The following is a 16,293-nucleotide window of genomic DNA, read 5'->3' as shown; positions in this document are numbered from 1 at the left end:
CTTAAATGGGACGGAGGGAGCACTATTTTAAAAAATTTACACTATAGACGAAAAACCAAAAAAAATGAAATATTTTTAATGATCAAGTCTTTTGATTTTATTATTTGGATTGATCAAATTTTTGCACAACTCTACCTGCAATACCCCAAAAGAACAATAAATAAAAATATCATCCAGACATCCAGATATACTTGTTGGTATTATAAGAAGGGTTGCCAAGCTAAAAATAAATAAATACCATACAGAGAATTATACAAGTTAGCATCAGATCAATGCTAAACCCCAATACACAGATTAATGTCAAATAACACAAAGCAATGATACATTTATTTACAGAGGAAACTACAAGCAAGCTAGGAAATTTTTTCCTTTGCTTGCAGTGAAAGAACATAATTTACTGAACATTTTCGGAAGATAAGGTATGGACCGTTACGGATCTGCCTGGCCTGCCATTTCCTCGTCTTGAGAGGCATACTCGTCGTCACTCACCTCCTCGTCACTGGACTTTTCTTCAGGGCCAGCTCCTATGTCCTGTGGCTTTGCATATTTCTCACAGTATTCTGGTTAAGCCAATTAAATCAGGACCATTAATAACATTTGGAAATAAAATTACTTTAAAATGTTAGTTAATGACAACGGAAAATGAGTTTCATATCCCAGTGAAGCCTTATTGATATCAATACTTCTTCTGCCATATAATTGTATCGTTAACAAGATTACCAACGGCTAAGCATTGAATGGGATAGCACCACGTCTGATATCAATACCTAATAATATTATTATAAGTTCACTAGTGCACATTTATAATATAAAGCTGCTTCATGGAAGAAAAAACATGCAGCCTATAAGATAGCATGAAACATGATCGTAATATCAACTGTTTTTTTTTTATCTTATAGTTACCGGGAACATTAGGCACTTGGAGATGTAAATACCTTTTTATTTAGTAGAGCACTCAAGACAAGAGTTTGGGAATGCAACCTAGTTATAAGCTTAACCTGATCGCCAAACAAGCAATGGTTACTAAATCTAGCTGCTAAACATTAGATTCATTTCTTCTAATTATGCTTAAGGAGGATGCTCCTTGAGAATGATGAAGAGGATCATTGAAAACTCGTGCATACATTACAGGTACTGAATCAGTTAAAATGAAACTGAAAAATTTGCATAAGGTGGAATTCCTAATCTAAAATCGATAACTCAGAAAAAGGAATACTACCTTTAACTCGTTTTTCATAAGCAGGGCGGTCACGCATCATCAGAGCTGCAGCCTCCCCATTTAATGGGTCTGATGGGTTAGGATACAGAAGAAGCTGTGGTAGAAATACTTCAAACACATTCACCAAATCTGCACAAGCATGTGCATCAAATAGTAAGGCATTGTACACTTTGCAACTTCAATGGTCATCTCGAAAAAGCATAACGGAAAAATATTTACCGAACATAGGACTCCATGTCTGATTGATAACATCTAAACAAACTGAGCCAGACCTGAAAATAATTTTTACATCAAAGAAGAAGTCATTACTCCTTAAACACCAAAAATTAAAAACATGTTAACACAATACATAATTTAAAGGGTTAATTGCAAATGTTATGCAACTACAACACGAATTTTTTATAGTTCGGGACACCGAATAATTTTTCGATTAAAAAATGCTGATGTAGACGTCGGAACAATGCATATTGTAGTGTCAACATTAGCATTTTTTCCATCAGAAAATAGCTCTCCGAATTATAAAAGAATGGTAGTTCCTGTCTGACATTGGTAACAAGATTTGAAATATGTGTTGTAATCGCAGAAGACGCTAAAGTTCATTATTTAATTTGCATTTAACCGTTTATGAAATACATAATTTGAAAATCAACTAGTAGTGTTTCAACATTAAATTACTCACATTTCATCAACATTTGGGTGGTAGATCCTGTTAAGAAAGCCAATTGAGGGAGATTTATAAGGATAAGCATCTGGCAGCTCAACTCTTATCCTCCACACACCTCCCTGATAAGGACCTACCACAATTCATCACAACAAGGATGATCATAAAACTACAAAAAAAAAACACTCATTTCTGCATATATATCCAATAATAATGTGCTAGCAAAGTTGTTAAGTTAGGTAGCACGGATACTCCATTCAATCAACTTGTCCCGTTTCGGAAACTTTCAGACACTCGACGTTTCGGACACGAATTTTTTATATCGAAAAACCTAAAAAATAACACCGTTTGGCCGAGTCTGTGTCCGAGAGGCCCGTTTCCTCGTGTCCGTATCCATGCTACCAAAAGCCAACAATAAATTCAAAAGAAAAACACAGTAAATTCAACAGAAAAACAACAGCTTATTGAAGATGAACTTCTTTAACTAGAAATTGCATAAATAAATAAGAATCAAAATTAAAATTCAAACTAACTAGAAAATTAAGCTATTTGACATTAATGATAACTAAATCCTGTTAATTAAAGCCTCAAAGAATATGAAATCAAGTGGAAAAAATCCAGAAAAAAAAAACAGAAATTAAGAGTTGATTCAATTTAAAAGAAACTAAAATTGATTAAGAAAATTAAACAAAAATCTGCAGAAAAATTTAAAAAAAAATGAAGGAAGATAATGATTAATACTCTCATTAGGCCCATGGAAATGAACATAGAACTCTTGCATGCCATCGTTGATCATCTCAACTTTGTAGTCACTCATCATCCTGAAACAAAATATTTATATCTTGAAAATAAAACAAAAAACAAGATAAACAGAAACAAAAAAAAAAGTTAAAAAAAATAGGAATAAGAAGATTAACAGCTTCATCAAGTCCATCTCTCTGCGTTTGCTTGGGGAAGACATGATTAAATTGATTAATTTTCCTTGTTCAAAGTTTTTTTTCTTTTTTTTCACAGAATTAAAGAGAGACTGAAAAAAAGGACAATTTTTTTAGTTTTCTTGTGCAACTGAGAGAAGCAACTGTTAGTGTATGGACATAAACTAGTAATAAGGTGCATTATGGAAATATGAATACCGACATTTTTATTTATGAGCAAATTACTACCAAGTTCCTATATATATCATAATTTATAGTTTGGTCCCTCTAGTTTGAAATCAAACGATTTTATCCCTCACTTTTATTTCCATCAGCGATTTAGTCTTTGCATTCATTTTTATTGTTAGTCAACTGAGTCAAATAACGTAAAAAAAATTGATTAAAAAAAACACAATTTGTCCTTCCACTTTTATTTTTGTCTATAATTTTGTCACTCAATTTTGAAATTAATCTACCACCAAGTCTTTTAACTTGGTTGACTAATACTAAAAATAAATGGATGGACTAAATTGTTGATAAAATAAAAAATAAAAAATTAAATCGTTTGATTTTTAAATTACATAAATCAAAGTGTAAATTATGATAGATTTGAGGAGTTTTAAAAATTTATTTATTTTAATTTTAATAACACATCTATATTAGAAAATAGTTGCATTATCCTTAATGATGACTTCTGTCTTTAATTTTGTTATCTTATGCACTCAATATTATAAAATTGTTTCCTGAAAGCTATACAATAATTTAATCCAAGATTGATTGCCTGCAGTGTATTTTAATAATGATTTTGTTATTTGTATTAGATTTTTCTAATATATAATTTGCAATTTATATTTTTTAAGCATCAAAGATTCTTCCTCCTTGGACATACTGACATTTCTTAATCAACTCCCCAAAATTTCAAGCATTATCAATGTTCCTACCATTAAGTGGACCCCGCTTCCAATAAATAGCCACATTTTATTAATTAATTTCACCATTGGTAATTCCTGCAAAATAACATTTCTTTTACTTAATTGTCACGATCCGATTTCCGCCTCGAAACTCGAGCCGAGACCGGCGCTAGGAAATGGAAATGGTTGTTACGAAACCCGTAGCAAGCCTAAAACCTCTATAAATTTTTCGCCTCCTAAATATAAATATATATAAATCTAGATCGTACCTCGCGTACGACCCGTTTTCAGAAAACACCGTTAAAACATTTTTCCGTTTAACGTGGAAAACACATTCTGAAAAATATTCATATAGGCGAAATCGCGTTTTCAGAAATGCTGGTTGAATAACCCTAGTTATTCTGCCCCACACGCATTTCTGAAAACCGGTGCGGTGGTACAGGGACTTGACTCACGTGCCTTGCCTCGCAGGCAGCCCTGTTTCAAACCGCGCACCCGAACAATATGTTTAATGAAATATATCGAACACTTTTCTTTTCAAAGCGTTGTATCAAACATATTTAAAAACATGCACAGCAAGCACACAAACGTAAGGCCAGCTAGAACTACACACAGTGTCTTTGCAGACCAAAGACACGAAACTTGACCCACCCGTAGGGGACACCATGAAACACCATATGCCTATTAAGTAGCCACTTATTAGAGCTAGACAAAGTCAGGTTCCTATCAGAGTATATAGACAGAGGAACCATGACGTGGCCACAGGCATATCAAACATATATACACTATTGCAGCATCTAAGAGTTTAAAGTGTTAATTAATAACAACAAGATAAGCTTCCCTGATGGAAAAGGGTGGAAGCTCGACCAGACCCGGTAGCTAGGTACCTGAAAAGTGATAAACAACAACGGGGTCAGAAATATAAATATTTCTGAGTGAGTAGATAGGTTTACAGTTAAATACCAAAATCACGTATAGACAGAATATCGGTATATAAAAATATTACCAGTTCTCGATCCAAATGAAACCCTAATCCTGTTACGTTATAGTGCTATCATATATAATGCATATGCACAACTCTTGTTTAATACAGGATGTGCTGTATACATATGTATCACAGCCATCTTGACTCTGTATAGGGTTGCTGGGCCGGAACTTAAATCACTGCCACCTCAGGACTACCCATTAGGTTTAAGCCGCTTAGCAAGCATCTGGCTTAAAACCTAATCTCAATATGTATGCTTATAATATTTACCTCTCATCTAGTTCATTAACACCGGTGATCACACAGTCCTATTGTTGCCCAATAGATAGCTCGTTTCAGTGGATCTTCCTTGGCTAAGTTTCATACTTAGTGCGATTTATGGAGTTAAAACAATTGAATACTAATATTCAAAAGTAAACAAATGAACTCACAAACACCGCTAGGTCTGGAACTTAATCCTGTGGTTGTGGTCAGACTGCTCGCTAGCTGGTCGGACTAAACACACAAAGTAAACAGGATAAAATACATCAATATATGTTTCCTATAAAATTTCTAGGTCCTTAAACCCAGATCTAGGTCAAACATATAATCATATAACACGTAACACTTATGGTCTCTTTTCTTTTTAAAACCATATTATAAATTCTCGTTTTGAGAAAACGTTCTAACTTCTCTCTAGAAGTTATTTTAGGTATCACAATACCTAAAAAAACCATTTATAGTATAGACCTAATTGTCAAAATAATTCTCGGTCATATACCAAATATTTAGCAACTCAATTGCTAAATCTTTAAAACCGTTTAAACGTTGACTTTAACTCTTTTAAAGTCCGTTATAAACGTTTTATTTTACTTTTAAAATCTCCTTTTAAAAGTCTTTAGGTTTAGTATATAAAACCTTTTCACTTTCTTCTATCACAAGTTATCATTTTAAAATATCTAACTTTGGTTTAAAAACATTTATTAAAAATGTTTTAGGTTCGGTTGGAAAACAACTCGGGTTATTAGGCGAAAGCACGTCGGAATCGCCTCCGGAAAGTCCCCCGAAAAGCCTGAAAGAAACGAACCCCGACAACCCGTCGGGGTTGCTGTGCGCCCGCACAGCAGTACTGTGCGGTCGCACAGTACAAACTGTGCGGTCGCACAGCCCCGGAAACAAATTTCCGGGACCTCCCGTCCTGCTTAAAACGTCCAAATAACATCCAAAATCACGTATACACAATCCAAAATCAATACGGACGTTTAAAACGATAATTCGATACGGTAACCGTTTATAAACGAGTTTATATTCGAAATAAATCGAAATAAACGTTTAATACGGGTATAATACCTCGATTACGTGAGTAATCTTTGAAGAAATTGAGTTAGAATCGAGAAATCGTCGGAGCGGCGCGAAACCCTAGCTTCGGTTTCGTTTCAGAGAGCAAAAGCTCTTTTTCCTTTTGAAAAGGAAAAGAAATGAGGTGCTGTGCCTCATTTGATTCATTTGAATCAAATTTATACTAAATGGCTAAATGTCCATTTTAATACTAGCTTTCTAATTAGTCGTCCATAGTCTAAACGAAAACGATTTCCAAATTTCATGAAAATTTTACCAAAAATCAAATAAAATATAAAAAGAATAAAAATATTATTTTTATTCCCATCCGACTTATATTTTGTTCTTAATAAATCATTTTCGATTTATTAAGTCCGCATTGACTGCACTTGATAAAATTTCTGCTTCCAAATTTTATCAAATTTTCACGATAACCTTTTTAAAATATTTCGCGAATATTGGCACCAAAAATATTCGCTAAGGACTTATGAATTATTCTGCACCCAATTCATAAATCCATATTATCACCGTTAACTATATAACTATTCAAATTTAAATTCTAAAAATTTAAATTCTTAATCCTATAGCCATATTAAAATTTAGGGACGCTTGTAAATTAAATTTATCTTTAAATTTAATTTACCTACTCCCGCCTAATAAAATATTAGACACGTGGCTATATTTTAACTCTTAAATTTCTGGGTTATTACATTCAATTATGCTTTTAAAATCATTTAAATGATTTTAAAAGCATAATTGTGCATATATATATATATATATATATATATATATATATATGGGTGTGTGTGTCTTAAACGGTCTCATCTATGAAACGACACATTTAAATTTTTATATTCAAATTAGTTTTCACTCGAGCTGTATAAGCGTTTTGTAGGAGGTCAACTCTATTATATTTAACTGATCGTATATAAATACAATTCGCATTTGCGATTACTGAAGTCAAATGAGTATTTTACTAGTTCACATTTCACATGCGCCTCGATTTAACATAACCTTTTTGTTATAGCAAATTTTGTTATAAGCTTACAAATATAATTCCTGATGTACTTGCAATTAGCTTTTTATGGGGGAGGCAGGCTATGATTTGTTTCTGAAAAATTTTCATTAATAGGACATGAATTTTTTGCTTTCTCCTATTACGGTATTTAAACTTTAATTTTATAACTAGAATATAACTAATTTTCAATTTTTTTTAATAATTAGAGAGACAATAGCGTTTGTGAAAAAGACTTCATTTTTAACTTTATAAAAAAATAAATTATCCCTTGTTAACAAAATTTTACTTTTGTCGACTTCCATAATAGTGATGTATACCTGATTATTATTTTTTAATCCTACTAAACACACATCATATGAAATTCAAGAGAGAAAAACAATTTTAGAGAAAAAAAAGTTATTGTTTTTAAATCTAAACTTTTATATTTTTTTTTATCAATTTCGACCAAATCTTTTAATTTTTATAAATATATCCAATTAATTTTTTTTTATAATTATAACTAAAACTTTGAATTTCACTTTTCAAATCCAAATTTTTGTGTTTTTTATCAATTACGACCAATTTCTAACATCTAAAAATAGTTAATATAAACGTTTGGTTTCAAATGATAAAAAAATATAAATTGGATTAAAGAAACTTTTAAATTTGACATACCTGTAAAAAATTAAAATTTTTGATGATATACAAAAATTTGAATTAAAAAAATACATAAGCCTTTTTTTTAACAAAAATATAAGATATGTTAGCATGAAAAAGGATATAAGAGCTCAAAAAAGCTAATATCAGAATCCTTTGACATTGCTAAATTTCATAGCTTGAGCTAAATCTATGAGCTTTTTTATTAAAGATTTTGTCAACATGTTAGAAAGAACATTCTTGAAAGTAATTTTAGTTGTCAAATGTCTTCATAAATACCTCATGAGATTTTAGTCGTACAATTCATTAACTATCGAAAAATTAGAATTTAAAATGCACGAATTCTAAATAAATATCAATAAAGCTGAAAATTCCTATAATCAATTCATGGTAATTTTTTGCAATTTAGTATAAGTTTGGTTAAAAAATGCCTTCAATAAAAAGTTCCCTTTATTTTTAGATAGATATAGAGAGAAAAATTGATATTAATTATAAATCACTTGTTATGATATTCTGTACGCCAAAAGGTAAGGAAGGCAAGGGTTAAATTGTAAAAAGATGTGATACATTTGGACCAATTTGTTAAATGTATTATTATAAGAAAGCAGCACGCAATCTTTAGCATCTAACTTAAACTTTAATTTTTGGACATATCACATGCCTAACGCCAATGTGGGCCTAGCTTGAATGGCTAAGGCACCTCTAAGTGCATCAAGAGGTTGTGGGTTCGAACCACGCCTCGGTAACTAACAACTAACAAATGAGACTCGAAAGAGTCGATTCCCACCTTTGATAAAAAAAATAATAAAAAAAAAAAACATGCCTAACAGTTTTGCTACCAAATTATTAAATCTCATCGATCATCCCACCTCATTATTTCTCCTATCTTTCATAAAAATTTACTAACTTTACACGTTTTATCAATTTAATCACAATTTTTTACAATTTTCATAAAATACACAAACTTTCAGTTTTTTCTAAATCCATACATAGTACTGAGATGACACTCATTTATTGATGTAATTTATTGAGGTGGAGGTCAGTTTTAACCAATTAATATCACGTCAACGTATGGAATTAAAAAAAAAAAATTGATGACAAATTAAATTGAAAAAACGTGTAAAATCGGTGAATTTTTATAACATTTAACATTCTTTATATCATATTTGCTTGTGTTTATGTATAAGTTAGAATTTATAAAATAGTAAAATGTATATACAAAGATTTAAATATGTGGTATTTTAAATGGTAGTCTAACAAATAATGAGAAACAACTAAAGATATAAATAACAATTAATCAAAAAAAAGTAGTTTTAGATCCGATTAAAGGTGTCGTCTTGACTCGTACCGGTAAATAAAGTTTTGTTGGGGTTGAATATTTGATTTAACACACTTCTAATTAGATCATCGAAATACTTAGTATGTCGACGGTCTATGAAAAAAGGTCCATTTGACAAAAAATTCCATGTTTGAGAACTCAGAATCTCAAACGAGAAAAAAAATACCAATTAATTAAAATACGTAGAGTATATAGCCATAATATGAATTTTGCCTTAATCCATTTATTTGCTTGTATTTGATTTCTATTGCAACTTGATAATAATTTATTAGCTAAACTTGTTAAAAGTCTCGTATTATTAGTTTTTTCTATTATTATTTTTATCAATTTTTTATTTTAAAAAATCTCTATAGTTATTTTATAAATCCGTAGATTTTTTTTATCAGCTGAATTTGAGTATGATATCAAATGATTATTATTTAAAACTAATATTAAATAAATTATTTAAACATGATCATGTATGCCTCTATCAAGTAAAAAATCGTATTATAAAAGGATCAATGAATATATAAAATAAAAAATTCATGGAGTTATCAAAATAAACAATTAATAAGGATTGCTAAAAGAAAAGTTAATACTTAATAGTACGAGTTTAGCCTAATTCATGGCCTTATATATCACCATCAAACACATACATGATACATACCAATCAAATTAATCCTCTAATTATTAGGTTCCCTGTAAGAAATCTTTTAGTGTAGTGGCTATGTCGACATGATGATTGATTAGAATTTAGAATTAAGAATAGACAGGCCATGGATATTTAATTTATTCTACCAAAACAATAATATTGATGTGATTGATTAATCTATTGGTAGATGTTATTACCATTTTGCCAAGGGTAAAAGGCTCAAAGGTGACCCATTTGCTAGGCTAATACTCATCCATGATCCTTAACTTTTAGGGTCGATCATTAAACCACATAATTTTTAAAAACGATAACTAAACCCTCTTATTTTTGTGGCGGCATGGCACTCACTAAACCCTCTGAGAGTGAAAATCGGCAACTTTTTTTTAAAAAGGTGATGTGGCAGCAATTTATTAATTAAAGAGCCAACAAAAATCTGACCCCTTATCAGGTGTCAGCTGACACCTCATCACTAATCTACAAAACCAAAAATACCATAAACAATCAATTAAAAAAATATATTAAAACACCCAACCTAATCAAATTCAACCTAATTAAATCTAAACCAACCATTCCACACCTAACCGCCGCCGCCGGCCTCTGTCCACCACCGCCTCCACGGTCGAGATTTTTTTCCTGCCATCTTTTTAAATATGTTCTTCAGATCCATCTAGGTCTGTACTTGATGAAGAACATATCTGGATTTGTACTTCATCAAAAAAAACAGACCCATCTGAATTTGTTTTTCTTGATGGAGAACTGATCGTATGTTCTTTGTCAAGAAGAACATATCGTCTTTTCTTCGTCAAGAAGAACATATCGTATGTTCTTCATCAAGAATAACAAACCCGTTTCTGTGTCTGTTCTTCTTTATGAAGAACAGATCCATATATGTTCTTCATCAAGAACAGATTTAAATGGGTATGCTCTCTATGACGAACAGACATTAACGAAGAAGACGGTCAGAAAAAAATTTCGGCCGTTGAGACGGCGATGGGCTAATGGTGGTGGCCGAAAAGTGGCGGTGGTGGTGGCTGTAAAATGGTGTCGGCGGTGGCCGGCGGTTAGGGGTTGAGTGGTTGGGTTAAATTTAATTGGGTTGGTTTTGATTGGGTTAGGTATTTTTTGATTTTTTTTAATTGAATTTTGGAGTATTTTGAGGTTTGTGGTGAAGTGCCAACTGACCTGACACGAGGACAAATTTTTGTTAGGTCTGACATTAAAATGTCGCTGCCACGTCATCGTTTTTCAAAAATATCGGCAATTTTTAGGCTTAGGGGGTTTAGTGAGCGCCGCCACAAAAATTAGAGAGTTTAATGATCGTTTTTAAATATCATGGAATTTGGTGATCGGACCCCTAAAAATCAGGGGTCATGGGTGATTATTAGAGCATTTGATGGTATCAGCTAGGGCTGGAAATTTCCTACACGATCCGTTAACACGACACGGAGTTAAGCAAATTATGGTTGAGTTTGGATCATGAACGGGTCAACCCGTTTATGACACGGTTAAATAACGATTTAAACAGGTTAAACCTGCCTAACCCATCTAAGACACGCTTAAATCTATTTATTAATTTATTTAATTAATTAGATTATATATTTGACAAAATATATTCACATAATGCATATAATTTATTATTCTTTGTTTATTATATTAAGATTTGTAGTTATTTAGAGATTTGTTGTTTATTTATACTCATTTAATTAAAAAATATGTTAAATGGGTTAAATAAATTATTAGTAAACATGTTAAACAGGCTAACCATGTGATATATTATGACCTATTTTGATAAACGGGTTAAACAGTTCAACACGTGTTAACCCATTTTATAAACGGGTCAGGTTCAGGTGGGTCAGATTCGGGTTGAGATAATTTATCTATCTCTAAATGGGTACACGACACGTTTATGACATGGTGACACGAATTGCCAGCTCTCGTATCAGCCTATCAGGGATGCAAATGGACTGGTTAATATTACACCTTTAAAATTAAAAACTAAAAATAATTAATTATTTAACCATATTATTTAATTATAATGATTTTTTTATTAATTTTTTAATTTTAATTATATAATCATGAAAAATAAAAATAAAAAAAATTATAGAATTAAATTTTAAGCGGTCTAATAGAGAACTATAGTTCTTTTCTATTTTCTAATAAATAATATAAATTAGAAAACATTTCACTTTAAACATATTATATATATGTATAACATCTAAAAAACATATAAATTATCTAGAGTTAATTACATATAAAATCATGACCTTTGCGCCAAGTTTCAAAAATAACATAACCTTTAAAACATGTCAATTATAGACACCACCTTTCATTTTTTTTTCAAAAATAACATCGGCGATTTTTAGTGGCATTTTTGCTGACGTGGCATGACACGTGGCACACCCATCGGCTGTCCAAGTCAGTAAAATTTCACCAAAAAATATGTTCATGATGAAATTGAAAAAAAATGAAAGGTGTGTCTATAATTGACACGTTTTAAAGGTAATGTTATTTTTGAAACTTGGTGCAAAGGTCATGATTTTATATGTAATTAACCCAATTATCTATAAACCAATTATCTAGTTAACCGCAGTTTTTAAAATTTCTAATTCTAAACATTAACCATTCAAACCTAAACTTAAATTCTTAAACTGATTAACTATAATAGATTCACCCAGTTTGTAATTAAATCTAATATATGAATTTAGTTTGATTTGATTGTATACGTAAAAAAATCAATTCAATTTTAGTACAAATAGAACCTATTAATTTGATTTGATTTGGAAAAAAAATTACATCATTGAAAATTTATTTTGATTCGATTTAAAGAGAAAATAATAATATTTCCATTCGATCCAAATTGCATTTGTACCCACCCGTAAGATGACATTCAAATACATAGTACCTCCGTTCTTTTTTAGTTGTCCATTTAGCCAATATTGCACATACCAAGATAGTGCTTATTTTGTCTTAACTTATAAAGAAAAATACTAATATAACCCTATTAGTTAATAAATGCTTTTTAAATTAAAACATAGAGTCATTTATTAGGGATGGGTAAATTTGGAACATAAGTAGTTAATATCATATGGGATTTCTAAATGGACAACTATTTGTAGACAAATAAAATTGGCTAAATGGACAACTAAAAAAACGGAGGGAGTATTAAATAAATGATACATGTGTCTCGGACCATATTCACCTTTGGTTCGCGATCAAATTGGTTCAATTGTCTAGCTCAATTCGAATCTTAAAACACCTATTTAATAAGGGTAATATATTCCGGTCCATAATATTCATCGTAACTTACCATTACACATAGATCAAGAAAGTAATAAATATGTCTTATTTTATATTTTATATACAATTTTATTAAATAATTTTATATTAATTACTATTATTTTTATGTTTAAATAGTCTTTTTAGTCTTATTAAGTAATTTAATAATAGGGATAAATTAAAAAAATTAATGTTTTCTTAAAATTCTAATGTGACAAATATTATGGACAAAAACAATTCTTAAATGCGATAAATATTATGAACCGTAAAGAGAGTAATGTTAATTAAAATAACTATATTTCTTAAAATGTGAATAAAATCAAATCAGCCTATCAATTGCGGACGAAGAGAGTAATAACATATGACATTATGATAGAAAAATGATGGATTCTATTGTTAAAATCTAACATTTCAAAAAGTTAAGATATAAAAATTCAATCGTTACACAGCGTAAAACAAAGGTTATGCTTGGTCATGAAAATAATTATTTCATAAAAAGTGAAATAGTTAATTTCTCCATAAAATTGTGAATTAACAATTTTATATAATTACATAAGAAATAGTTATTCTACAAGAAATACTATTTTATATCGGACATATTTCAAACATAGTCAAAGATGTAAATGCTAATCATTGTTATTCCGCAGTTAAAATCATCATCTCCTAAAGAAAATTACATTCTATAAATCGTTTTGGTCTATTTTAGAGAAAATAAAATAATTTTTACATTTAGTTCAAATTGAATAAACACCCCTGAGATGGCATGCGGACAGCCGGACAGGGGTGAAACCAGAACTCCAATTCAAAAGGATCAAAATTTCCGCATTCTACAATTTATAAAATCAAACACAACAACTAGCTTACGTAGGGTGACTACCTATTCTTACTTGTAGGGGGCGATTATAAGAAAAACCGCCTCCATTCTTATGGGCAGTTATAACCGTCCCTTAAAAAAAAAACTACCCCTAGTATTGCTAGACCTTATTTTTTTCCGATGAGGAGGGTTGGCTGACCCTCCTCGACTCCCCTGGATCCGCCTCTACATGCGGATATCCTAACATGTGTAATTTACATCGACTGTTTGTCCTTCCCAACTGCCTTAACTCTACTTCGTATCTCAATTGTTCATTAATTTTTGTTCAATTACTTAATTGTCTCTGTTTAAGCCGTTTTTATCATTTTCAATGACATGACGTGCCAACTAGAATCCTATATAGAGGCTTGGACTTTAACGTCGCGTTGTAAAAATTAAAGTCTAAGCCCCTATATAGCAAGACGTGTAACAATAGAAAATCTTGCCTCATATGTGCATAAGAGCATCTCCAAGGGACTCTTTAAACATTTAAAACTCTTTATTTTAAAGAATATAATCACAAAATATCACTCCAACAAACTCTTTATTTTTAAAAATAAAAATAAAGAGTGAGTTTGGCTCTCCACACGTAGAGAGCCAAACCAACTCTCTATTTTTAAAAATACACGTGTTTTATCAATTTCACAATTTCCTGATTATTCAAGTTCCAGTTCTTTATTGCCGATAATTGTACAATTTCAGTTTCAAGGATACAACTGCTATTGATTATTTAAGTTTCAGTTTCATTCCTGATAATTGTGTAGCCAATATGAAAATGTAAATTTGCTGAGAATTCTTTTACAAAAATTAAGGTGTTTTGGTAGATAAATGTGAATCAAATACAAATTCTGAAAACATAGAATTGAGGTTCTTTGAAGATCTATGGATCATTAAAAAAACATAAACTTGCCGAGAATTTTTTTACAATGGTTAAATTATTAGCAGTACTGTGTGTTAGTCGTTTGCTGCAAAAATGGAGAAGATAATGTACCGTTATTATCAAATATTCAGATTGAAGAATACAATTTTGGAAGCAAATTAATTCAAATAAAGGAGATTTTAGTTTTACACACATCTAAATGGAAAATGATTTGCGTTACTCCTTTTTCTTTTCTTCGTTATTTTATTATTAAATTCAATAACAAACCTTGATCATGGCCGTCGTAGTCATGGCTGGCTTTTGGTATCAAGAACTGTAGGATTCATTTTGACTATAATCAAAGATATATTTTATAATCAATGAATTTGCTATTTTTTTTTATGATTTTGCTATATTGATACAAGTTTTTATAAGTGGATCAATTCGATGGAGCAGAGACCATCTGTTATAGCAACTGCTGTAATTTGATGGCATCGGATCATAATCTAGCAAGAAAAAGCTTTAGATTGCAAAATATATACAATTTCATTAGTTCAGAAGCTTTCATATTATATTATACATGTTTCTTTATTTCTATTGTATTCATGAAGAATTTAAGTTTTCAGTGTGATAATTTGAAGTTCACTTGCAAATATATATGGATATGAACAGTTAAACAATTATTTTTGACGCAATTTCATTGTTGCTTTGCTTCTGACTACAAATTTTTTTTTAATCCGTGTTAGATTTATGTTTTGTTATGGAAGAAGAAAATGGTGATATAAAGAAAATGAACAATATATGTAAATAAATTTAAAGAGTCCATTGGGGATTATTTAAATTTACACTCTCTATTCTTAAAGATGCTCTTTATTTAAAGAAAGATGCTCTTTAAAATAAAGAGTATTGTTGGAGATGCTCTAACCATTACACTCTAAGCACTATATATGTCTTTTCCATAATTTAAGCTTCCTTGACTAGGTAATGCTACCTAACCGAACTTAGATTATTTGAGATTCTTGTCTCTAGAGTCCAGTATGATTCTACGGTCCTAAACTGCTCTGTAATCCTCCTACATTACACTTATACAGTTGATATGAACCGTCTCCCTTGCCAAACACCTATTGTTTGCTTATCCTTATGTTTATTTTCTTTCTCTACGGGGAGATCATATTCACGCTGGTACCGTAGTAGGTAAACTTGAGGAGGAAGAAAGGAAAGATCCCAAAGAATCGATCTTTCTTTTAGTTGTTGAAATTATCTCCTCATAATCTCTTTTTCCAATTGCCTTTTCAACACAACGTATGAAATGTTGTCTTTCATACAATAAAGACTCATTTTTCAACACCGTCAAACGCTCTTTGTATTTGCGACACTTATATGCCTCTGAAAGATATTTCAAGCAATATAGCAAAATACTTCCCTGCCAGCTTCTCTCTTAGACTGAACTCTCTTTCCTCTAGGTTCCGAATTTGTTTTGGATGGGATGGTCTAATTTTTCTTCACCACTAGTACCAACAAAATTCTTGAAAAATTTCAAGGTACTATTTTACTACCTTGTTGGAGAGCAATTAACTCATTCTCTTGTAGGCTTTTGTCAAATATTCCCTATCTTGAATTGATTTCTTGTAATCATGTAATAACCTCACTCTAGTAAACCATAATACAGTAGTA

At 30.7% G+C, this 16,293-nt stretch overlaps 1 protein-coding gene across 1 annotated transcript; it reads right to left on the bottom strand.

Annotated features, from left to right (window-relative positions):
• Positions 1 to 221: 221 nt before the first annotated feature.
• On the bottom strand, positions 222 to 2,994 carry LOC126688081 (ubiquitin-conjugating enzyme E2 4). The gene is made up of 6 exons (XM_050382654.2): positions 2,798 to 2,994; positions 2,622 to 2,701; positions 1,899 to 2,013; positions 1,439 to 1,491; positions 1,220 to 1,348; positions 222 to 560 (listed from the first exon to the last, which is right to left on the bottom strand). Exons 1-6 carry the CDS (start codon positions 2,839 to 2,841, stop codon positions 430 to 432), a joined length of 552 nt encoding a protein of 183 aa, XP_050238611.1. The 5' UTR covers positions 2,842 to 2,994; the 3' UTR covers positions 222 to 429.
• Positions 2,995 to 16,293: the final 13,299 nt, after the last annotated feature.

This window comes from Mercurialis annua, linkage group LG6 (assembly GCF_937616625.2).
Source record: "Mercurialis annua linkage group LG6, ddMerAnnu1.2, whole genome shotgun sequence".
NCBI classification, from domain to species: domain Eukaryota; kingdom Viridiplantae; phylum Streptophyta; class Magnoliopsida; order Malpighiales; family Euphorbiaceae; genus Mercurialis; species Mercurialis annua.
The sequence above is the reverse complement of the archived record's forward strand: the minus strand, read 5'-3'. Positions and strand labels throughout refer to the sequence as shown.

Excerpts from the sequence above, each read along its gene's own strand:
- LOC126688081 (XM_050382654.2), bottom strand. The coding sequence starts at position 2,841 with ATGTCTTCCCCAAGCAAACGCAGAGAGATGGACTTGATGAAGCT. Across the intron at positions 1,492-1,898 it reads CACCCAAATGTTGATGAAAT|GTCTGGCTCAGTTTGTTTAG; the intron begins GTGAGTAATTTA and ends AATTATTTTCAG. Across the intron at positions 561-1,219 it reads TTATGAAAAACGAGTTAAAG|AATACTGTGAGAAATATGCA; the intron begins GTAGTATTCCTT and ends TGGCTTAACCAG.